Below are 24,204 nucleotides of genomic sequence, written 5' to 3'. Positions count from 1 at the left end.
ACGTGACACCACATGCAACTGCAAATACAATACTAATAGGCTTTTCTTAAAGAGTGCGTACAACGAGATCCTTCAATGAGTGCAACGAGCAATTTTTCAGACACGTCTAACAATTTTCATGCCTTCTTGACACGCACAGAACTAATTACCCATGAAAATCGGTGTTCCTTAATTTTCTATAGAGCCAACTTCTAGGATTCTTCACCATCTGACTTTCAGATTTTGGTCATTGTTACAGATCCTCAATGGTAATAAACGAAAACTATCGCCACCACGACATCGATTATTTCGTACCTCCAAATCATCGCTTTTGAACGCAAATCTGTTTGCAAGCAAAATGTTTTCCAAAAGTCAGCTTCACCGCATTGCGGAAATGTTATGTTATGTTATGCGGTCATGTATGTGCAATGTATTTGCCTCATGCAGATATGGTCACTAGTAACGTTCCCTTAATACAGGTACATAGGTGCCAAATAAGTATACCAAACTTTTCAAAACTTGCAATCACATTTTTTTCAGTTTTCTTAATTTTATTTACGAGCCAAACCACGATATAATATTGCTACATGCATGCATATTGATATTCTGGGGGGCGACGCGCGTGTGTGCCTGATGAGGAAGATGAAGGGTTGTCTCCACTCGATTGCTGGTCAACTGGTCACGCCATTACCGATAGTTTTAAATACATCTAATCTACAGCCTCGTCGATACGGCGTCTCTTCTTTTCGGTAACATGTTTGGTGAAGGTGCTTCTCACCTCTCAAGAGAAGCAACGGCGTTTGTATGAGCAACGACACCACAACGTACACTTTCCGCGCGGTTCTTTGGTCTTGCTATGGTCTCCGACCCCTCAAGTTGGCTTGTCAGAAAAATTGCTTACTCGCTACACAGGTCCATACCGAGTCCTTCGTGTGGTTACTCCTGTGACATATGAAATTGGTCCTGTCGCCACGTCACCTTCATGTGCCCAACAAGCTACCGATATTGTACATGTTGCGCGCTTGAAGCCCTACCATTCTCTTAGTGACGTTGACATTTAGATGTGCCGAGATGGCGCTTCTGCCGCCGGGGATTATGCTACTTGCATGCATATTAATATTCTAGGGGGCGACGTGCATGTGTACCTGACGAGGAAGACGAAGTATTCTCTCTGCTAGATCGGTGGTCAACTGGTCACGCCATTACCGCTGGTTTCAAATGCATCTATTCCACAGCCTCGTCGATACAGCGTTTCTACTCTTCCATAACAATATTGAGAAGAGTTATAATATGGGCTAGTTGGTGTTCATTTATCTTTAAAGGTCAACACAGATGCAGTAACAAATAAAACACAGGATGCACAACCCGTATTTTATTCGTTCTGTACTGTGTCTGTGTTTACCTAACATACTTTTAAACATGATATGATAACGGGTCATGCCATAGTGAAGGCTTTGGACAAATTTTGTCTCTAAGAGCTCTTTAATGCGCACCTGAATTTAACTGCGAAGCCGATGGCTTGTTTGTTTGTATGTTTGTTCATTAACCTCAATTTAAGTGTGGCTATTATGGCTGGAGAAATAACCTGCGTTCTGGAGCTTAGCAGTGCGGCCTCCTACTAGCTAAGTGAGCACATTGGTTGACTAACTTTTTGGATGATTTTGAGGTCCACAAGAAGTCCAAGATATCAGACATAAGCATGCAATATTTTTTAAGCATAGCTAATCAGAATGACAAACAATTAGGCCACAAAATTTCATCAGTTCCACTAAATAAGCATGTTATATAAAACGAGCTCCTCAGACAATTTCCCTTCTTTCGCACTTTTTTAATCATATAATACTTTTCCGTAAGCATGCAATGCTTCTTTCTTTTTTGTTGTTTTGCAAGTGTGAACTTAGTTTTTTCACAACTGTTCTTTGTTGTTCTCGCCCACTTTTCCAGTGCAGAGAAGTGAAACTGCAGAGCAGCAAAACAGAATCATATGTCTTGATTAGTCTCACCACGTTTCTCTTATATCGCCGTTCCCCTTCTATCTAGGTATCTCTTTACAGCAGAACTGATGACAACAGTCTCTAATGCACGTGATTTTAATGTTCATTCATTTGTCAACTACGCTTAAGCAGATACTATGTACAAAAACACTGCGCAGCACATTGCGTTCAACCAAGTACTTATACTTAGTAAGCCGACCTATTCACAGTACTTCCAGATCCACGTGGCGAACTTCTGGGTGCCGCTTCTGCAACCAAAGACAAACATATTTTCAGGACTTCCTTCAGAAATACAAACACATTACTTCATCTTGAAGAAACCGTTCCACAAGTTTCATATTCAATAAAAAATAGATACCGCTAGTTTTTCTCAAAAAGTAAAAGGCTCACTATGTTGAAAGGCACATCTTCATGCCACACCTAAACGTAAGTATGCGATAAAGTTATATGACACGTCGTCCTAATGCTTTCCTTATTGGAATGCGACAGCTTTTTCATAAAGCTTCAAGGCAATTCACAACACAATGTGCATTATTCAGCATCTGGAATCAGTGTGCTTAATGTTACAGTGAAAGCTGGCTGTTATGAGATCACAACAATGACCGTTTCTAGTGCTGTAGTTGCCAACTGCCGGTATCCGTAACCACTACTGCTAAAAATAAGATTACGTATATATATATATATATATATATATCCAGGGTGAAACGGAGTTCAAACCTGGATTGCCTCCTTGGCAGCCCAGTATTCTACCACAGAGCCATGCCAGTGCTCGAAACTCCTTCGCAAAAAGACCCTACAGAGGTATTATGTTAACATATGTAATATAGGATGGTAGAAGAGTAAACTAACAACTAAGCATCACACAATGGGAATTCTGTGACCAGGCGTCACACAATACGAATAGCATAACGAAAGGGTCATTGAATGCTTCCAACATAAAATTAATGGGCTCTGACAAAATTCTTCTTTGTCATGAACCACAGCTTCAACAAAGTGCACATGATGCCACGCAAATGCGTAGCGGGTATTCCCCTTCTCGACAGAATGATAAATAATAGCGTAGTGGGTGCTTCCAAACTCGACAAAATGCAAGATTTACGGCGCACCTTGCAAGGGTACTTGTATTTTAGTCCCGAAAGAGTTTACAATGGGTTCTAGAAATGCCACTTTTCCTGTTCTTGCTCTGACAGGGCTGCACTTTCCATGAAAGTTTGCTGCTGCTTTATTTTTGTTCCATGAGAATCACGAACCACGGCCTCACAGTATGTAGTAATGCTGTCACATTAAAACACTAATAACATCTCACAGCATATAGCACACCAGTTTAATACTTAGGCAGCAACACTACAATAAGGCTATAGGGATGTTAAATAATAAAGTTGCCGTCATGACTCACCTTCAAATTACTTTCGATTCTGTCGACCTGTGCACCCAAGAGGTCCACAATGTTTTCTCCATGCTTTAGCATGAATGCATCCAACTGCTCTATGGTCTCTATGTTCATAACTTCCTGCAATGACAATGGTGACATGTGCACATCATCAGTTATACTTAAAAGTGTTCTACTGAAACCCACAAAGATGTCTGTACAAAACTCACCTCCAAGAGGAGTTCCATATCTTGCGTGTCCAGGTAGGACCTCGTGAGTTCACGTCCATCTATGTCAATTTCAGCTTTGTAACGAACAACGTAGTTGCCCATATCAGTTGCTTTCACATCGTGAATTGCCCTGGCATGAAAACAAAAGAACATTGACACAAAGTATGCAATAAACTAGGTAAAGTTTAAAGTGTGGCAAACATCAAGTGAATAAAAATTTGCCACACAAAAGGAGTTCAGTCCATAGTAGATTAGAGAGGTCAGCAATACTTTGGCAGTACACAAGCTATAACAATGTTGTACATCCCAGCTTTTTACTAACATTTGTTGTGTAGGACCGATGCGCTTGATTGCTACAACATCCTGAGTCCTTTTACCCCCAGAACATGTCGTTATTAAGAGGAGGAAAGAGAGTCAGATGACGTCTACGAATGATCAATAACTTACGGAAACTTACACTCTTTGCAAATGTTTAGAGTGGTACATGCTTGCTTTGTGAAGTTAAAAATGTGTGCTTTTGCAAAATATAATGGTGAAGTCTAGTGGCAGATTTGGAGCATATCCTGTAGCAGTTTTTCTTCTCCAAGCAGTACATGTCTATTTCATTGTCAGATGGAGAGTGCTCCCTGCAGAATTCGCTGGAAGATCTGGAGCAGCTCCACCACCAGATCCACTCCACGAAGCAGCTCTCTCTACTTCATGTAAAGTGGCGGATTCAACCAGAAATCACAAGCACCCCATTTATGTGAAAATCATGGCATACCACGTGACCAATGTGACACACTGCTTAAGCGCACCCGTTTTCTCCACGCATGCCCGTGAGGGCAAATATCGGCTCGGAGGTGGATCACCACAACTCGCGCATGGGCGAGAAATGCTGGGCACATGCGAAAGTGGATGCATGCTAGCGCCCCTTGTCATTTGCTTTGGATGAGGCACCTGTGTTGCATGAGCGGATTTCTTTCAATACCCCACTGCCGAAGATAAGTGCTCCGGCACAGTTTGTAGGCCACTCTAAATCTGCTGTGAGAATTCGTCATAAGCAAACAAGTCATGAAATATTACTTACAGCAGCTACAAGCTACTGGGAAGTGTAGAGGATAAGCTTACACATTGTACATTTCACACAAGTTCTGGTGTAGTGTGTGACCTTTCGGTTTAATTACAAAAATTGGTATTTCGTGGGAAAATTAGTGGGGGCGACTGCTCAAAACATTGCAGCAATACAATGGTAATCCAAACTACAGCACCTCTAATGCTTGTTACGTAGCAGTTAATGCACCTTCAATACAACGTGAAGACGTGGCAAACCAATCATATTCCAGGTACAGAACAGTCCCTTATGAGCCGCCATATGCCATATGAAGAACCTCATGTGATGATCATCTTGTACAGATGATGAAGTGCCTGTTCAATTCCCACAATACCGTAGTGGCTAATTCCGGAACTCCTATCTTATGTAGTCTTTGGTGTGAAAAACAACTCCGGGAGTAATGCTCTAGTAGACAGGCAGTAGCACGGATAAAAACTGCATCTTCACCTGATCATGACGTCGTTCTCGAGCTCTTTGTTGATCTGCTGCATGGCATCAAAAGGAATGGAGCGACCGACCAGCGCAACCGAGTTAGAGTAAACGATGAAGGCAGCCACGGATCCCAGAAGGGTGCCTATGATGAGCGACCCAACGGCATCGTACATGGGATCAGCCAGGTATGTGGACAGACCGATGCAGGCTGCCGCCACAGTTACTCCCAACACAGCGGCCATGTCTTCAAGAAGCACCACGTTGACGCTCGGGTCGCGACTGCGTTTCACTAGGAAAATAGCGCATAATAAGCATGGGTGAGAGCAACGGGTGAAAAGTACAGAGAGCCCATGAAGCACAAAGATGCATCATGTCCCCAAAACACTGCAACAGGATGCTGACCAGTGACTGGACAACTATGTATTGAACAGTGACTAAGCATGGCTTGAATATTCAAACATTCGTGCCTGTGTATTTAAGACTTCTGAAATGTAAAATCGTGTGGTACTTCAAAAATGTCCTTGTGAGGTAAACATCAAAGATCAGGTAATGCAGTGAATGGGGGAATAAAGACATGGCTTAGCAGTACTCATAAATGCTACGTAATCAAACATAGTACACAAAACATTGTTAGTAAGCGGGGAAGTACCGCAAGGAAATTCTATGTTAATATAAAAAAAAGAATATACAAGTGTAAATAGCCTGTACAAAACTTCATATGAAAAGTAATTATAGATACTGAACAGCACAGAATGCCTTCCCCTTAAAGGGCAAATTTTTTCTGTTAATTAAAGTACAGCAGACCCTACATGTATGCCGAACTAGACTAGAGGCAGCAAAATTGCAGCTGCCCACTCTGGACGTAGCTTGATGGAATCGCTACATCAAGCTAGTTACGAAGAAGACAGAGTGCTGCATTTTCTTGCTACAAGATAATGGAAATACTCATTAGTCATAAAGAACAACATCCTACTTTAGGGTAGGCTGGCTAAGTCACATTGCATCAAGAAATATAAACAGCAACTTCAGTTGGTATACACTAGGTCAGTCAACAATGGAAGGCTTGTGATTTAAAATACTCATCACATTTACAACAGAAATGCAATGTAGTTCTCATTATTTATTTAGACCACACAAGGCAGCTATGCATTCCCTTTGACTAATTATACCCTTTACATCTAAAAGAAATCACACATATATGAACAAAATATTTACTATCTTTAAAATATGTTCCAAAGCAGAAATAAAATTCTGGGAGTGGTGAAAGCTGCTGGCGTAATGCAACTTTTATGAAGCAAACGAACATTTCTCTGCTCCAACAGCTCCTAACTACAACTAAAAGCTGCAAATACTTGTCATTAAATTCCCCCACAGATTACTGCTGTTGTGGCTGCATTTGTACTGGCACGAGCGCCTCTTCTGTACTTTGAATGTCATGGTTCAGCAGTTCAGCAACACCCACCGTATTCCAGCATAGTCATCTTCTCTCGGCGGGCACCCCTTTTCACCTCATTGAAAGCAACCAAGAAAGTACCTGAGAAAAAGAAAAAATATGCATGACACAATTATATTATTGTCACAGAAGTACAAGATTGCGCTAGTTGGTTTGTGGACAGAACAGCGAACAGCACAGATGTGAGGTCAAGACCAAAAGATTAAACACACGCTACATCACCAGATGGTTTATTCAGTGTTGTGACATACAGCAGTGAGTAACTATAAAACACAGCACACCAGAAAAGGTATAATGCAACTTGAAAGGCATTATCAGTGACATCTAGGGTTTGTTACATTCCCATTCCTGGCTGTACACTCCAAAAGTCGTGACAGCATGAATGCTGACTGAGCTACGCATCACTGCTGAAAATGATTACAGCTCCTGCCACATAGTCATCTTTACAAGGAACCGAAAAATTACCTGACATGCCTCGCCAAGTGCCAAACTGCCAACTGGGAACCCGCATTTACGCAGGCACACACCGGCTTCCTAAAAGAGCAAGCCAAGCCGCTTTTTGTTGTGTACTTCGATTTTTGCCATCTGACCAATAAGTCAAATTGTTATAATGTGCACTCTGTTATGTCACCCTTTGCCTGGTCGTAATAAAAACACTACCCTGCGTGAAAGTTTCGTTATGGGATGCTATGCTCGTCCCACAGCACACATTTTTTTTTTTCTGTTGTGTCTCAGGAAATGCAAAAACAACAAAATTCTATTGTATACACAACTGAAGAACAGTGCACATTCGTTTTTTGTTTTGTTTTTTTAATCTAGGTTTCCTGTCATATCATGTGTGCGATTTGTTGTGCTTGCATAAGCCACCTTTTTATATGTCAAAAGCAACAGAGCTACACTGTGCACCAAAATTGCAGTCTCGGCCCAACACTCGGTCAAAATATTGTTCTACTGCGTTTGCACACCCTCGCTTAAACCCTGTCTCACTTTTTTCTTTCTTTTCATTCCTTTCTGTAACTTTTCCAAGCGACAGTTTGCGTGGAAATACACCAGGAGGTCTCCATTCAGTGTGAAATTATTTCTTTACAAATGAGAAGATAAGTAGTTCATTGAGACACAACAACCAGAGATGAAGATGGGCAAGGTACTCAATTTCAGAGTGAATACTTCTCTCTGCCTTTCCTTATCTTTCTCTTTCACCTATTTCTAGCTGTGCAAGCTCAGCAATTCAACTGCCCAATGGCTAACCCGAAGTTCTCACCAACAAAAGCAAATGCATTTTTACAAAATTGCATAGGTCAAACTACTCTTTTTTATTACAATGTCAAACCGTTTCTACAACTGCTACAGCCTTTTGTTACCACAAATTATTTTCTTTTTTTATTAAAAGGTGATGCAAAAAACAAATACCTCCTTCTGAGATGAGTGAGCCACCAAGTATGAAGAAGGCCTGCAGGAGAAAAATATTACAATGCAAGCTAATTAAGAATACACGAATTCAGTCTTGTCGACACAGTAAGCTGAAGAAAAGCAACATGCCGTGCATAACTACTATTCACGTGCAGCACGGTCAGAAGAAAAAAGCCATAGTTACGTGCTATGCACATGATCATTTGCTCGTCGAAAGCCGAAACACTGTCTAGGCTTGTACACCAAAGATAAAGAGCAAAGCGTTTCCAATATCAGCATGGCACAACGCACCCAGTAGAGCGACTCGAGTGCTTCTGGGTGCAGCAGTCCCTTGATGCCATGATACCAGGCAAGACCAGCCCCAAAGAAGAACACGCCCACTCCACTGATAAGCGATGAGACATAACGCATGTTGTGGTAGCCATAACTGCATTAGAAAAAGTGGATGGCATACACTAAATACATGTGCCACTGTACTGACAAAAATTTCTATTAGTGTATTAATCACTACCCCCAAAGAACAAAACACCCACTCCACTGGTGAGTGATGAGACATAATGCGAATTGTGGTAGTCGTAACTGCGTTAGGAAAAGTGGATAACATATGCTAAATATGTGCTGCCACGCATGTTATTTTGATGCATTCAGATTTCACCCACTAAGACTGCTTGCAATGATTGGCAAAGACCATGCCACTATGTTTCGGAAGCTTCGCGATTGTTTAAGGTCAGTCGGTTAAGACTGCGCATAGGATGCAAATAGTCCGGAGTACCGTATTTACTCGCGTAATGAACCCACCTTTTTTTCAGTAAAGTTGACGCCAATACAGGGGGGTTCATTACACGGGAGAAAAAAGTCACGGGAGTTATAACAGCGAAAATTTTGGGTGATGACTTTGCTCGTTTCGACCTGTGAAATGCGCGACAAGTCTGTTTTGTAGCCTGAAACTCTTTCTGTTTCCTACAGTAACAAAAGTGAATGGATCGATGCTGAAGTGTTGTCCATCCGCTCGGTTCCAATGCTTCAGCGCATGCAGTCGTGTAGCTAGCGTACCGGCCGAACGCGCCTTGCGCAGCAGCTGTCTCGACTAAGTTCACAACGAGAAACGCAACAACAGAAATGCAGCGTCGGATTGTGGCGCACAAACGTTGCGGTAGACATGGGTGCACAACGCGCCATTGGGGCGATGGGTGCAGTCGCGTTTTGCATAGATCTGAGACACAGTGTTCCAAAATGGTGAGCGCGATGCGTGCTTCTTCGTAGTGCGCTTTATAACCCTGCACGAACGCCATTTTAGACACATGGCCTCCGAGATTGCAAGCGCGCGGCATGGGACCGCACGTCCACAATCTCAAAGGCCATGTTCGATGCCACGAGCTTTGTTTTCGTGTCGCTGTGCTTGCGTGGCGCTATCAGCAAAGAGGTTTCTCCTGCATTGGACAGATAAGGCGCGACTTTCAAATTTTGAGTGACATCATCCCTGCTGCTCGCAACTGTTTAGCATGGTTGCAAAATTATGTTTGGATTCATTGTGTTGTTATTTTGTGATATAATGACTTGATTTAACATTGTTTCAATCGTTAACAGCACTGGCTATCGTACCGAAATAAAATGAACAGATACACTGATGAACTTTTTTTTCTTTCTTCAAAGTTGACGGTGGGGGTTGGGTTCATTATGCGAGTGGGTTCATTACGTGTTTAAATACGGTACTTTGCACATCCAAAATTTTAGATGTACTTATATGTTGACGTCTACGAGGCAGATCTGCAAATCCAGACTCAAAGAGAACGCATCCTCGTCTGCCAAATCATTCGAGTTTCCACAAAAGTTGAAAGAAGAGAAGAGGCTTAAAAAATAGCATCTTTGCCATTCATGTGTAAAGTGCTGTCGGCAACATTTTAGTTGCACCAAGTCATGTATATAAATACAATTAGGCCTCTGCATTTCCTTTCTTGATAAGATATCTATGAAACAACAACCTGCCAATAACTATCTCATAAGAATAGGCCTAACGATCCTCCCCAACTTTTTTTTCTTTCAGCTATTTCACTTCAAAGCATTCGAAAAATATTCCATAAATATTTGAGAAATATTAGAAAAATATTTGATTCGATTCACACTCCCAGTTCGATATTTAAAGGGACACTAAAGGACACAATTAAGTCGACGTTGATTGTTGAAATAGTGGTACGAAAACATCGTAACATTACTTTTGTGCCAAGAAAAGGTCTATTTTGAAATAAAATCACATTTCAGTGGTCCGCATCGGGTTAGCGCACTTCAAATTGCCCGCCTCAAGAAGCGGACTGACCAAACCGATTCACGTCCCTGTTGCCGTACACAACGTTGTCCGGCTTTACTCGATAGTAGCAGCAGACCGAAAGCAGCGAGAGCCACAGCAGCAACAACAGCCATTGATCAATTTCTCGCCATTGGCTTCAAGATTGCAGACGTTATCTGTTTCAACTGCGTCCCGATAGATGGCGCTACTTGTCCCGCATAACCACGCGAAAATTGAATTTTTGAACCACGCACACCATTCCGCATAGTAACATCCAGCGTTTCTTTTTTTTTCATGAATGAAATAGATACGAAATGCAGCCTTTTATTGCGTCTCTTGATGCATGGAAGGTTTTTTATTTAGTGCAGCTAGATCAATTAGTAGTGATTAATTGTAGGCAGTTCGTTTGATGTCATCGGGATCATTTTGAGAATGTCTTACCGCAGCGCATGTGTTCTTGTGCATTTACCTTAATTTCTCTGTAAGTAGCACACTGTTGTTGATAATATTGATACATAACAGCCACTAAACACGGCTGCATGAAAGAGGAGGACGAAGTGAGTTTTCGTTTGATGCTAAACTGGCGCCATCCTGCTCGTCGAGTTCTGTGCGTTGTAAATAGATTATTAAAGAAGTTACTCATAACAATATTGTCGTTTCAGATGTTGTCATACGTTGAGCTTTCACTCTGACGTAAATTGTTGATTTCAGTGTTCCCTTAAATTGACTTTGCACCCAAAGTTTTGCCATTTTTACAGCTCTAGTCTAAAGCTTACACAGCCAACAACGATAACATTCGAATCTTTGATACACATGTATAAAAGCTGGAGCACTTTACCGCTTGCCAGTTTTTCAAAAACTGACGATCTGTTTACTGCTATCGGTGAACAGTGTACATGGCTCTAGTTTGAGTTTTCGTTTCTCGGGCCTAGGTTCACTCAAATAAAGTTTTGCCTTGAACAAACTGACTGCTGCCTTCGTCAATGTCCCAACCACGTGACAATATGCAGTACATCTGACCAAAATCTATATCAATGTGACAGCTTTTTGTAGTTGTAAAGCATGCAATATTACTTAGAACATAAGCTTCATGCAACAGTTTTAGTTCACAATGTGAGCAGCCCATATAGAGCTTTGTAGAAAAAAAAGAATAGTATTATTAAAAATACAAGACTGTCACGAACACATAAGGCCACTTAAACGTCCTCGTTTTCATGTTTTATTTGCAAGCAGGTAACCTTTATCACTGATCTTATTTTTCCAAAAGTGTTCATAAAAGAACTATTAAAGTTTAAAGAAACAATTTTTAGGGACTAAGGCCATATAATGTTTGGGAGCCCTTGAACAAGACTGTAGGAGCCATCATTAGTAATTCAGGAACATTCTTCCATTCCATACAAATTAAGATAGTACAATAATAAAAACGACTCCCACATAGATGCTATCCACAGTGCCTTTGCTGGACAAAACAAAATTCTACAGGATTAAGAATAACATTCAATAATTTTTAGGCACAACAATCAAGCTGACGTGGCCTTAAAAACGTAAACTATGCCTTCACTGCAAATTCTACGATTTCAAGCCACCTGCAAAGCACCGACCCTCAACAATGTGCTCGCCTACTTCCGTTACCAATTTGTGGTGTAGCAGACCCCCCCCCCCAAAAAAAAAGACCTCATCTGACAGTCTCACTAGAGCAGACTCAACTTAACCAGAAACAGAGAGACATAACAATGCATTCCATACAGCCAGTTTCACTTTAAGCAAATAACATAAAAATCACCATTGACTTATTCATACAAAAACCATCAAAATGTTTTGGTATAAGTGCTCTTGCATAATTTATTGCAAGCCTCTGCCAATGTAATAGATTGATGCACCGCAAGAGTAAAACACACAAAAAATTCAAATGCATCTTTACTAGGCTTGCATGAATATCTGAATGCATCGAATATTTGAACGAATAGTATTCAATTTGAATTCGTGTAAGTTCAATATTAAATTGTTGAAAATTTAGAAACATTCGAAATGAATGAATAGGTGTACATTATTCCACATATAAGCCCTCCCTAAAAGTGGTGTCACTGCATAGACCGGTTCGAAGCCATGAGAGCACTATTTAAATAAATTCAAAATATAACCTTTTGTAAAGATGCTTCCACTGCAATAAAAGAGTGCTGTGCCATGAAAACGCCTTAGTAAAAAAAAAAACGCATTGCTGCAAAGCCCAACTTCAAGGTGAAATGAACTTACTATTGCTCTCACATCGATTCATCGATATTTGAGTTTAGCTTACATGCTCTAAGTAGAATAAAATTTAAATGTAACATAACTGAAAGGTTATCACTTGCATTCTACAGAAGGTCAAGTAATGCTACTATTCAAAATTGTTCCCATTTCCTTTGAACCAAGAATAATGGCATTTGCACGGGCCTTGTATTATGCAGGTTGTCGGGGGTGCTGACACTCCCTGTAAAGTTGTTTGCGCCGCGTGGCGCACGTGTCTCGCCCCAAGGCCGCATTTCGGGTGACAACCGCCGGACGATCGATGGCGCTGTGTTCGCGTTGAGTACCACTGTTGGTAGAGTGGTAGTGCCGGCGGGTGACCCCTGGCAGAAGGCAGGCCTTGGTGGCGGGCGAGAGTTGAGCGAGGCTCTTCTGCGCGTGGCGGTTGCCGCGAACGGTTGTCTCTAGCGTGGGTCCTCGGCGTGGGGCACCGCGGGCCTGCGCGCCGGGGGCCCACGCAGCCTTCGGTGTGTTATTGTGTTTGTCGTGTTATTGTGTAACGATGTCCTAGCATGTTCATTACTGATGTATCGATTCGGCTGACGATATCGTCGTTGTAAATTAGTTAAATAAATGTATGTATATTGCATGGTTTGTACCGAACGCGTCTGCTGTGTCCGTTCACTCCAAGAGCATGGCGTGGTGCTTGCCTTGTCGAGACCCCACAAGGTGAGTTGGCTCATGCCAAATATGCCAATTTCTTTTTATAGTATGTGATGTATACACTATCCATATTCGATTCGAAATTATTTAAACAAAATCACTATTCACTTCGAGTCGCTTAGAACCTAAAATTCGATATTCGCACAAGCTTAATTTTTACTGATCTAAGAGCAGTAATTAGTATAACAAAATATCACACTTACGGGTGATCTGGGTTAGCTTGCTGTATAGACTTGTGAATTCCAAAAGCCAGCAAAACCTGAAAGAGAGAAGTAGCAGGCATACTGTGAGATCCAAAATAACTAGATACCACCCCAATACAAATGGTGAGAAATATTACAGGCAACTTTGCTGTAACGGTCGCCCACACTCGAATGACACAATTGCACTAACTAGGAACATAAGCATTAGTATTTAAAATTAATTTATTTTCTTTAAAGGGTTCTTAAAGTACCTCCAATAATTTTTTTTCTTTACATTTCCAGTAAATCCGCTCATTGAGTTCACAAAACAGCAGCAGTACACGCCACAGGCACGCCCCAAACTTAAAAAAAAAAAATCTCACACATCTCCGAGTAAAGAAAACCCTGAATAGTAGGCGAAGCAGCCATGGGTCCAATTAAAGTTTTGTAAAGAGGTATTCTTTATTCATCACTGTAGACATTCATGGTTGTGCACAGAGATGCTTTGCGAGCCGTTGCCTCAGCCGCGCTGTTTTCATTCATACTACTATGATCTGTGTGTGAAAGAGAGAGGACTAAGCGCTTTTTTTTACACAGAGCACTGCAGCGCCACTAGCAGTCTTCACTCATACCAGAGCACGCACCGGAGTGGAGCGAACGCTCTGCCGCAGAGCCATCTAGTGGGCACACATAGTACTAGCATGGCTATGATGACAGACAAGGCACAAGCCGCGATCATAAGCTGCTTCACATCTAAAACAATCCCTTGTCCTTTCTGTGCCCTGCAATGGCCATGATCTCACCACTGCTGTTTGGCGATGTCGGCAACGAAAAGAACCTATGTTTCTGCTCGCAGCTAAGTGACCTTTCTCCTCACCCAGTGATGAGAAGCATTCGGCCAGGAGGAGAGATGAGTTGACGTGTGGAACACAGCAAAGGAGAGAGTGAAACAAGCGAGGGCCACTTTCGTATCGTCAAAAACGTGTAACTCCACTATTATGGCGCCACTTTCAAAACTTCTCACAGCTACGTGTTTGTTGTAGACAGATGCACAACTGCTACACTACAACTAACTTTTGACCTCTGGGTCCTTTAGGGGTGCTTGAAAGATTATAAGACCCCCAAGAAATAAAAAATTTGTTTGGACCAAGTGTTATACATCCATTGTTATAAATGAAATATGTCATGAAGAAAAGGCTCCAAGAAGGGAAACCTATGTTATCTGTGCTCTTTTCTTGCACTCTTCTTGATGCCTGAAACAATGGAATGTACACCATACAAATCTATTTTCTCATTTGGAAGCTTATGAAGAAAGTCAACTAAATTGTCCAAATGAAAGCACATAATTTAAACCTTTACATATTACATTTCTTTGATTTCAGTGATTTTTGCAGCGAATATGGAACTCTAAAGCTAGAGGTAGTGATACACGGCATTTAGAAAAACATTTAAGCCAGGAAGGAGCCACGATACAATGCAACACTAATTAGCAATAATGTAAACGAGTACATCAATTACCTGGTTGCAAGTGTCCGACAGTGAGTGGATGGCTTCAGCGAACATGCTGTGCGATCCTGTGTAAAGCCATGCCACTCCTTTAAAGGCAAAATTCAGGCAATTTCTGGAACAGAAATTAGTGGCCATGCTAATTCAGCCATAGGGAATGCGTTGAAAGGCTTACGTACATTGCCAATGCCGTGTGCACGACACGTCCCGAACCTTGAAGAATTTGTTCCCTCCTCTGCATACAGAAATAGTATTCACAGATTCAGTGTAACAGCACAGCTGCATGCGCTGACAAAGAAAATAACCTACTGCTCAGACAAGAATTGCAATGACATGCCAGGTAATGCTAACCTGAGATTAGCATTAGCAAATATAAGTCAGTCTAGTCGTTCCACCTTCCTGATTGCACCACTTTCATACAGCAGTAGTTTGACAGCAATAAAATGTGATCTTGGGCATTGCTTGTGCAGTCTGCCTGACATAAATGACCCCAAACTTTTACCAAATCTGTACAACCAGCGCTAGACAGGATCAACTGATGGTTTAACAATTGCTTGGCAGCTTGCCTATCTTTTAATTCAGCTTCCAATTCAGCTAATACTAGTACACGAAAGAATATCTACATAAGGCACTTTTGTACAAGACAAGGAGGATCTCATTAGATGGCAAAACAGTGCACTTACCTTAGCCTCTTGGCTGGCTCTTTCAGCACGTTGGTACTCTTTCAAAATGCTCTTGACATTAGATACGCCTGAAACAATTTCATAAACATAACACTTCAGTGCCTAAGTGTCATCCTTGCTGTCCAACAGATGCCCCAATTGAAGATATCCGTACTTACTCTCACGGTACTTTTGCTCTTCCAGACGTCTCCTCTCGTGCTCCTTTTGCAATGCGTCGTATGAACCCCACACTTCCAAAGCCCTGAAGAAGACAGCAAGAGCACACCTTTATAACCCAACCTGGCAACACTTCATGGAAGGGAATGTTCTGTGCAGACATAGCTGCAGAAAAGTGGTTTAACAATCATTTAAAGCCTCATGAATGGCAGCTCATCATTCTTGCTGAACATTGATGTGTCCCATGTGACTAAATATTCAAATATAAGTACTACATTGGTGATATCCACACATAACCATGAATAAACACATAGCCAAATGGTAACTATGCTCAGCTCAGACACTGTTTACCATTCTGCAACCACTGATGGCATGTAGAGAATTATCTGACATAATATAGCTGTGTGGTCATAGTGTAAAATAAGGGCACATCCAGATAAACGCTGAAAAAAGTGCATTTCTTAGTAAGAAAATCTTCCTAATTGCCAAAAAATGTTTCTTGGTCTGCAGTTTTTTGGCAGCTAAGAAGCTTTTCTTTCTGAGAAATCCACACGGATTTCCCAGTGGCTTTGTGCAACAATTAGGCAGGTGTCTATTTTTCCCTTTTAAACCCTTCTGTCACCTTGCGAGATTCTGCAGACCTCATTTGCATTGCTTGTGTCTATTTGTTCTGAGTCCTCAATGAATTCGCCCTCACCCTGCCGATTTCTAGCTTCCTGGTTAGCTCAATTGATAGAGTAACCGCCCCGGGAAGGCATTGGTACTGGTTTCGAACCCCAGACCAGGGCGAAAACTTTTGGCGACTATGAAGCTTTTCTATCTGAGAAATCCAGATGCATTTTTTTATGACTTCGGGCTACAAATGAGTGGGCATCTATTTTCCCTTTCTTTAGTACATAATAAGCACGAGCATTTTAAGACTTCTCATAATATAGTAATTGTTCTTGTTCGTTGAGATGTCTTATACGTGCATTGTAGTGAGTTTCTTCATTCTAGAGTTTCTGAAACGAGGTTTATTGGTGCAACCAGTAGTTGAGCAGGAGGCCTATGAACGCTGAAAGCGGGCGGCGACAACCGGCACCAGAATGACAGCTCGAGTGACAACAGCTCGCACTCAGTGCTTGTGGATGAGGTGGTGGTCCACTATGGCTTAATGTTCTTCTTCCTTAAATACCCCAGCAACAAAGGGGTGCCATCCAGGCGAGTCATGGTGACAACAAAAAGAAGGGGTTGTGATATGAATTGAGGCGACCAATGTGGACTGTCTCCTGACCAAGATGACACTTGTTTATAGATGGCTTGAGGGGCTCAATCACATATGTTTCACAAAGCAATAAAGTCCATGATACTTTGAGGCAAACTTGGGCAAAAAGCCAGGCGAGCAAGTCTACAGTGAAAGTATGAATTTGCTTGTCAAGGTCATGGCATTCTTTTTCGTGGGCTTGTTTGTCCACGGTGAACAAACACGCCAACTGACAACACTGTTCAGCATGCTGTACAATTTCAGAAACAGGGCTTGATTCTTAAGCGTCTGGAAAATAAGGCAAAATGGTGTCAAGAGTGGCGCATGGTGGTCGACCATATAAAAGGAAGAAAGGCCAAAAGCTTGGTGTTGACTCTGTCGTGGCATTGTAAGCATGAGTTACAAATGGAGCACCACATCCCAGTTTGACTGGCCAGAATTGACACAAACTGCGAGCATGTCTCCCAGTGTTCGGGTGAGGCGCTCAGACCATTGCTCTGAAGATGGTAGGCTGTAGAGGTGCGGTGAACCATGCGGCATGCTCACGGTTCATCACACTTCTACAATATATTGTCCCATATTGAGCAGAAAATGCTATTGCAAGACATCAGCAGTCATTGGAGATGGGTTCTGCCTGAATATCTTTACTTCGTCGCCTTAACCTTTTACGCAGTTTTCCTTCGATATGCTTGTTTAATCAACAGTTTGCAAAGCTTGCCACAAAGCAGCCCGCGGAAATTAAACCTCCCGCAGTATGTGCATCATGCTCTCAAGCACTCAAACAAATCTTTACACTCAGAAGTGGAGGCACGGGGATTACATGAAGGCAGGCCTCGCACGAGCAAACACACTATGCAGAAAGTGTTCCTTGCCTGGCTTCCACGTCTCGGCGCAAGTACACAGTTATTGGTGGTGCATCTTCGTAAGGACTTCTTCGTTGAACCTTCCGCAATCCCTCCAGGTCACTGCACATCAAGCAAAGTCAAGTCTGAGCATAACAGCGAAATTTTTATTTGGCCAATGCGTTCAGTTTTAAAAAATGGCACCACTTCACTGCATTACCCTGGCTTCAACAGATAGTCACTCATTGCTCGGACTGGTGTCACAAAGTTTCGTTCCGTGTAGTCCTTGGTCACATCCAGTTTCCGACGATGGCCACTGACAGCTGCACAGAAAAATTTAACAGGAATCATTAAAAGGGGTTCTTTAAGTGCACATTCTGATCACTATAATATATCAAGTAAATGTTTGTACTCTCCTGATGGTACCTATACTACAGAAAAAAACTAACTGCCTGTCCATTTTTTCTTATCAAGAAACAACTTCATAATTATGGTAAGTGATCTAGCATATCTACAAAATTCAGTAGGATGCAAAGCACAATAGCTCACTTATGCCCACTAGATAAGATAAAAATTTTTGGAATTTTATGCCCCAGAATCTCGAAATAATTATGCTAGCTGGGATAGTGGAAGGCTCCAGAAATTTCGCTCATCTGAGAGTTCTTTAATGTGCACCCTGGCCTCTAGCGTTTTGGCTTCATCAAAAGGCGGCTACCATGGCCTGGATTCAATCCCGCAACCTTCGGCTCAGCAGTCGGGCACAATAACCACTAGACCACCACGGCAGGTTCACACACGCTAGAAGAAATTTGTTGTTGCTGTAGACATCATTATCAGTGTCTACTTGTCGGCGAATCTCTTCACTTAGAACGAGTGTTTATCGGTAGCCCTTGAATTGGTGAGCCACATATATTTTTGAAGTTTGTCAGTTGTTCAATCATTCTCATATGCTCAGCTTGTAAGTATCTTTGTCTTTCTTTAAAAAAATACATCAGCCAGTCCAATTCTTCTGAAAACTGATATCCTGCAAGGAATTAAATGTGTGTGTGTGTGTGTGTGTGTGTGTGTGTGTGTGTGTGTGTGTGTGTGTGTGTGTGTGTGTGTGTGTGTGTGTGTGTGTGTGTGTGTGTGTGTGTGTGTGTGTGTGTGTGTGTGCGTGCACGTGCGTGCGTGTGGGGAGGGGGGGGTGATTATGGTGATGAAACAGAATATTCAGGATTTACAACAAAATATGGCAGTGCGTAACACCACTTCAAAAAAAGTCAATCTTTGCCGCAATGACGCAGCAATGAACTAGCAACAAATTGGAAGGTCACGCGCAGAATGGCAAGCAGATCGAAACGTGCCCGCGTTTCTCACGCACAAAGGATGCACGAAACATGCCCGCATTTCTCATACACAAAGGATGCACGAAACATATTCACAGGTACAGATTAACGCGAATAAGCGTCTCAGTTGTTACTTTGCTGTGTCTGAAAAGCGGGCCCTTTTCACAAACGGAGGCTGTGCAACGATTGCAGTGACCTTTATGTGCCCAGTAACTACAACAGAATCGTTCTAACAAAACTCAAAGGCTAGCCAAGACGTACAATTCTCCCCACTGCAAGATAAGGGCGCGCGATTGAGCGTACACCCCCTTATTCTCTACGCGGGCCAAAGTACGATGAGAGATGCCACGCACTCACTGCACCATCTTGCTGATAATGCTGAAAGCATGATAGTTCCCCCCCCCCCACCCGAGACCACAGCCAACAGCGGTGAGTGGTAGTTATGAATAGCTTGCCGTTTGAATGTTGAAGGAGGTACCTCTCGGTGGCTCAGTGGTTAACGCCTCGCATTCACGACATGAAGGTCTCACGTTTGGTTCTGCGCACTGGAGTCTTTTTTCTGGAATTTTTTTTCTTTCTTGCATTTTCATATATATATATAGATACGTATACATATACGGTGCATGACACTGACGCCGGCGACGAAATCCAGCCGAGAGTGTCCATATAATTGCTATTGCAATAAAAGCCTTATAAAGAACTGCAGCACAGCACACAGCAACTACAACTGAGCCCACAACTGTGCCCCTACTTATAAAGAAGCTATACACAGTATATTCTCATTAAACAGAACCTGAAGGAAGCGGGAAAATATGTTTTGTTAAATGTCATTTACTGAAAGGTGAATAGCGGACCCAAATCAAGTACGAGGCCAATCATATCAGAGGTAGTTGTTCCAATTAAGCAGCAATTCTATTTAATACATTTCCAGCCACTGAGAGTCTAGATGTACAGTATTTCATTTGCCCAATTTTAAAAATGTTATGGTTATATAAGCCAAAAGGGCGATATAATTATGAGGCATACTGTAGCAGAAGACTCTGGATAAAATTTAATGCCAGGTGTTGAGACACACAAAAATTAATCTATGTTTTTATATTCTGGAACCATCAAAATGCAAGATCTGTGGCTGGTATTGAACCAACATGTATATTCTAAAATATAGGACTGCAGTTACTGAACCAATGTGAAGGGCAATTTTTCCATATGTGTTGAACACAGCACTGTTGATACAAAGCTATCCTAACCATGTACCACAAGCTAAGTGTTGCATTAGGTATCTTTTATCGCAACTTATGCAAAATAATGTAGTGACTTAGCTCTAGAGAGCTGTTTTAGTTAAACGTAATTGTGCATCTCTTCTATTCAGAAATGCTTCAAATATAATTTGTACACAAATGAACTGCCATACCTTTTACTATGGTCGCCTGAACTTCAGACATAACAGGTGGTTCTTTTCCATTGTCACTGCAGCCTGTGACGTTGCGTATCTGCTCAACAAACAGCACGCGCCCGATATGAAGATCACATATTCTTCTGCTGGTGCGTGGCTTTCGCCCATCCAAAAAAAACAGAACACCTGCGATCGATACCATGAAGCAAATTAAAAGAAAGCGGATGGAACAACTATGTGCGTATGGTGCAGTTGAAAAAAAAAAAAAACAACCATTAACATAACTTTTAGGGCTTAGCCAACAGCTCTAAAATTAAAAAAAGCACAGTATGGCAGCGAGCTCATTCCACAGGAAGAGATCTTCTGCTGCAAGTTTCAGAGTCATCACAATTGCCTTTAGACTAAATTGGTCGCCACAGATAGTTTTATTTTATCCTCAAGGCACTTAGATAGTTAAATAATCCAGCTTTCCAACAAATTATGTTATCAGCACCCCACAGGAATTGTTTTCCTAAAGTTATTCTGCTTCAAAAGAGAAATATAACTGAAATAAGCAGCCAGGTCTCAATGACACATTTGAAAAAGTCATGCCTTTGGTAACTAGTAAAAAATCACACAGCATGAATAGATATGATGAGAATTATTAATATACATACATAAGGAATAGGTAGCATGGTAGCCTTTTATTACGCTTTAGACAACATTCAAAGGAAAATGCAAACATGATTTAATGTGAAATTAGCAACAGCAACTTCAGTGAAGTGTATGGTACTTAGTCCATGCAAATCGGAAAGTGGAGCACTCAGCTGCAAGGTTAATTTTAGCATGAAGAATGTACAGGAAATATGTTTCCTATGTTGGCCATGATCAAAGTGTCTTGAATTAATTGAAGGGATAAAGGTGACCACACTGCAACACGCAGCCTTGACAATGCAGATCACGCTTTTTAAAAGATGTATAATTATTGAATTTATTCTTGTATCATTGTAGAATTCTTTTTGTGAAAGTAGTGATAATGTTTAGGCTAGGGATCAAGCATTCCTTACTGTCAAGGACAGCAATTTACATAAAGCAGAAAAAAATAGAATAATGCATCAAACAGTTGTCTATCAAGCAATATAAAAATTAACGATGCTGGGGGTTCGATTTCTCAGAGTACATTTCAACCCGTGATGGGGTATCCATCACACTTGCTACATGTAAAGCGTAGGGTATTCGGCTAAATGTCCGCGTTTGTGGTGTTTCAAACGTTCCAGTGAGCTTAAATAACTTGTACTAAAAACACTTCACTAAATTTATATACTAATTCTGCCACCAGCAGTCGACAGCAAGCTTATGGCACTTGATGTAACATTTTTCTGCAGAAAGGCTTAGCCCTATGAAGAAGAACGGATAATTCAATTTCAGACGCGGCATTTACGCTCAACAAGTACATTCTTTCTCGTTTTTTCTCGTTGCAATTGCTAGGGCGCGTTATGTCAACCTTGCGGTTGTAGTGTGCTGTCGTGCAGGTGAGCTCATCCAGAAGATCCAGACAAAATCTTCCGGCTTCAAATACCCTAAACTTATGCTCAGTTTGTTGTCGCCATTCGGTGCCGCCCTGTCATGAAGCTCTCGTTTACTTTTCGTCGCTTTAGGTTACTCCGCAACAGATCAGCTGATCTACTACCGCAAACCATCGCAGGTATCACAGCAGGTGTACATAACTAGTTTGAACGCGTACCGCTCCCAGCGTAGCTTCGCCGTATTTGAAGAAATCTTATTTCTCTTGAAAGCCTGGACATGTGTCTTGTCCCTTTGAAGCAGCAAGGGCCCCGGGGAGCACAGATGAAGGCCCACGGTATGATCATACTCGGGGTTTCAGCCTTCAGTACTGCTTTGACGATCGGAAACGATGACGACTTAGCGATGCTAGAGCAGCCTGTAGCTTCTCCTAAATGTCAAGGAAATCGGGCTGATCTCCGTTGTCATCATTTTGCCGTTCACAGACGAACACATCCCACATTGATTTCATGCCACCATTCAACAACAACACTCACAGAGATGCCATCTTTGGTGCTGTTGCCAGGAGTACAAAGCTAAATTGGCTGACTTATGCTAACGCTGCCAAACAAATAAATATAAAAAAACGTTCATTCAAACTTTTTGCACGCTTTTAAATTACTTTGGTATAAGCATTTTTAGTTGTTTTTTAAGAAAACGAAGTAAATTACTTTGCGGTTGTAAAAAAAGTTTTTTTTGCTTTGTTCGACAACAATAATAACAAATAACAATGTTAAAAAATATGAAACGTTATTTGAAGTAAACATAAAGTTTATTATTTGGTAAAAAAAAGTAAACGGAAAAAACTTACCACCAATCACTGTTTGATGATGATGATGACGATGCAATAAAAACCGAAACTTGGTCAGTTTAGTGCACTCGCGACACCTGTTTCGCTTTATTATATTTAAACCCAAAATTCCTTCCAAACGAGGCATGCGCCACAGTTACAAAGAATAAGCATCGACAATACCAGCTAACAATAGGCTGGTATCGCACCACACATGCTTACTTCTTGCGGGTTGTTTGTTTACCTTCGAAATAATAAAGCCAGCCATGAGGCACGCCTTGGTTTCAGGCATTTTCGTGAGCAGTAATTACTGACCAAGACCATCCTCTCAATAAATGAGCCCCTGGTCCCACAGCGGCAGGATGTCGGAGCAACAGGGGTACGCCACCCTACCCACCCTGGCAGGCATTGATCATGCATGCGAACAGCTATTAAGTCTTGCTACTCAGGAAAACAGCATGACTTGATCACTATTCTTATTCCTCTTTTGCCTTCGAAGTGTAAAAGCCAAGTATGCCCTCAATTTTAAATTTGGTTTTGTATTGTGCATATTCTCACGCTATTCGCTGCAAAAATACATTATTGCTTTTGTCATACACAAAGCCTCACTACATGTCTACCAAACACATGTCTTCCACGGCAGGAACTTTGGCCAGCAAAAGTAAAGGATGAAAGGCACAAACCCAAAACAGCACAAGAACAATTCGCTTGCAAAAGTTATGAACTGGGGAAGCAGTGAAGTAGTAAAATTTCAGAAACAGCAGATTCAGAGTCACCGAGTATTCGCACACGTGGTTTATTTGTTTCTACAAAAAGTATGTTCTTGCACCCACATCATCATCGCACTAAAAAAAATCCTAGACTGACTTGTTCCTTTCACTTCAACAACTCCTTATCATGCAGCAATTTATTTAACAAAATGATGCCATATGTTTCTAAAAACACAGCAGACCCTGAAGGCAACAACAGCTGTAAAAAAAACAAGTCAACAGACAAATCCAACATCACGAACACAAGTGCGTTCGTCAAGGGAAAATGATATATGGCACAGAGAAAAAAAAAAGGTCCTTTGAAAGAGAGCATAGACATTGTCAACACAACCCTCCCTGGTGAGTAAAAAGATTTGAGGGAGTTCCGTGGTCAATATTTTAAAACAATAACTTGAGTACAAGCATCAGGGCTAACATGCTAAACACACAAACATGCATACATACACACACACACGGGTATGAGAAACAAACAAAATAAATGCCTCTAACTGTGCCATTCTACAATCAAGCATTAATTCCCCAATACCATTGGGCAGAAAAAAAAACTGCTCATTCAGCTTAGAAACAACACCTGCT

At 41.6% G+C, this 24,204-nt stretch overlaps 1 protein-coding gene across 1 annotated transcript; it reads right to left on the bottom strand.

Moving 5' to 3' along the window:
• Positions 1–2,053: 2,053 nt before the first annotated feature.
• On the bottom strand, positions 2,054–22,511 carry ZnT49B (solute carrier family 30 member 9). The gene is made up of 16 exons (XM_037421094.2): positions 22,250–22,511; positions 20,545–20,712; positions 18,026–18,128; positions 17,836–17,928; positions 15,723–15,805; positions 15,565–15,632; positions 15,061–15,116; positions 14,894–14,996; positions 13,397–13,452; positions 8,252–8,387; positions 7,961–8,000; positions 6,560–6,631; positions 5,113–5,386; positions 3,573–3,702; positions 3,370–3,483; positions 2,054–2,221 (listed from the first exon to the last, which is right to left on the bottom strand). The coding sequence occupies exons 1-16, from the start codon at positions 22,374–22,376 to the stop codon at positions 2,177–2,179; spliced, it is 1,668 nt and encodes a 555-aa protein (XP_037276991.2). The 5' UTR covers positions 22,377–22,511; the 3' UTR covers positions 2,054–2,176.
• Positions 22,512–24,204: the final 1,693 nt, after the last annotated feature.

Source organism: Rhipicephalus microplus, chromosome 2 (genome assembly GCF_043290135.1).
Source record: "Rhipicephalus microplus isolate Deutch F79 chromosome 2, USDA_Rmic, whole genome shotgun sequence".
Classification (NCBI taxonomy): domain Eukaryota; kingdom Metazoa; phylum Arthropoda; class Arachnida; order Ixodida; family Ixodidae; genus Rhipicephalus; species Rhipicephalus microplus.
Note: the sequence above shows the minus strand (reverse complement) of the source record. Positions and strands in the feature narration are given on the sequence as shown.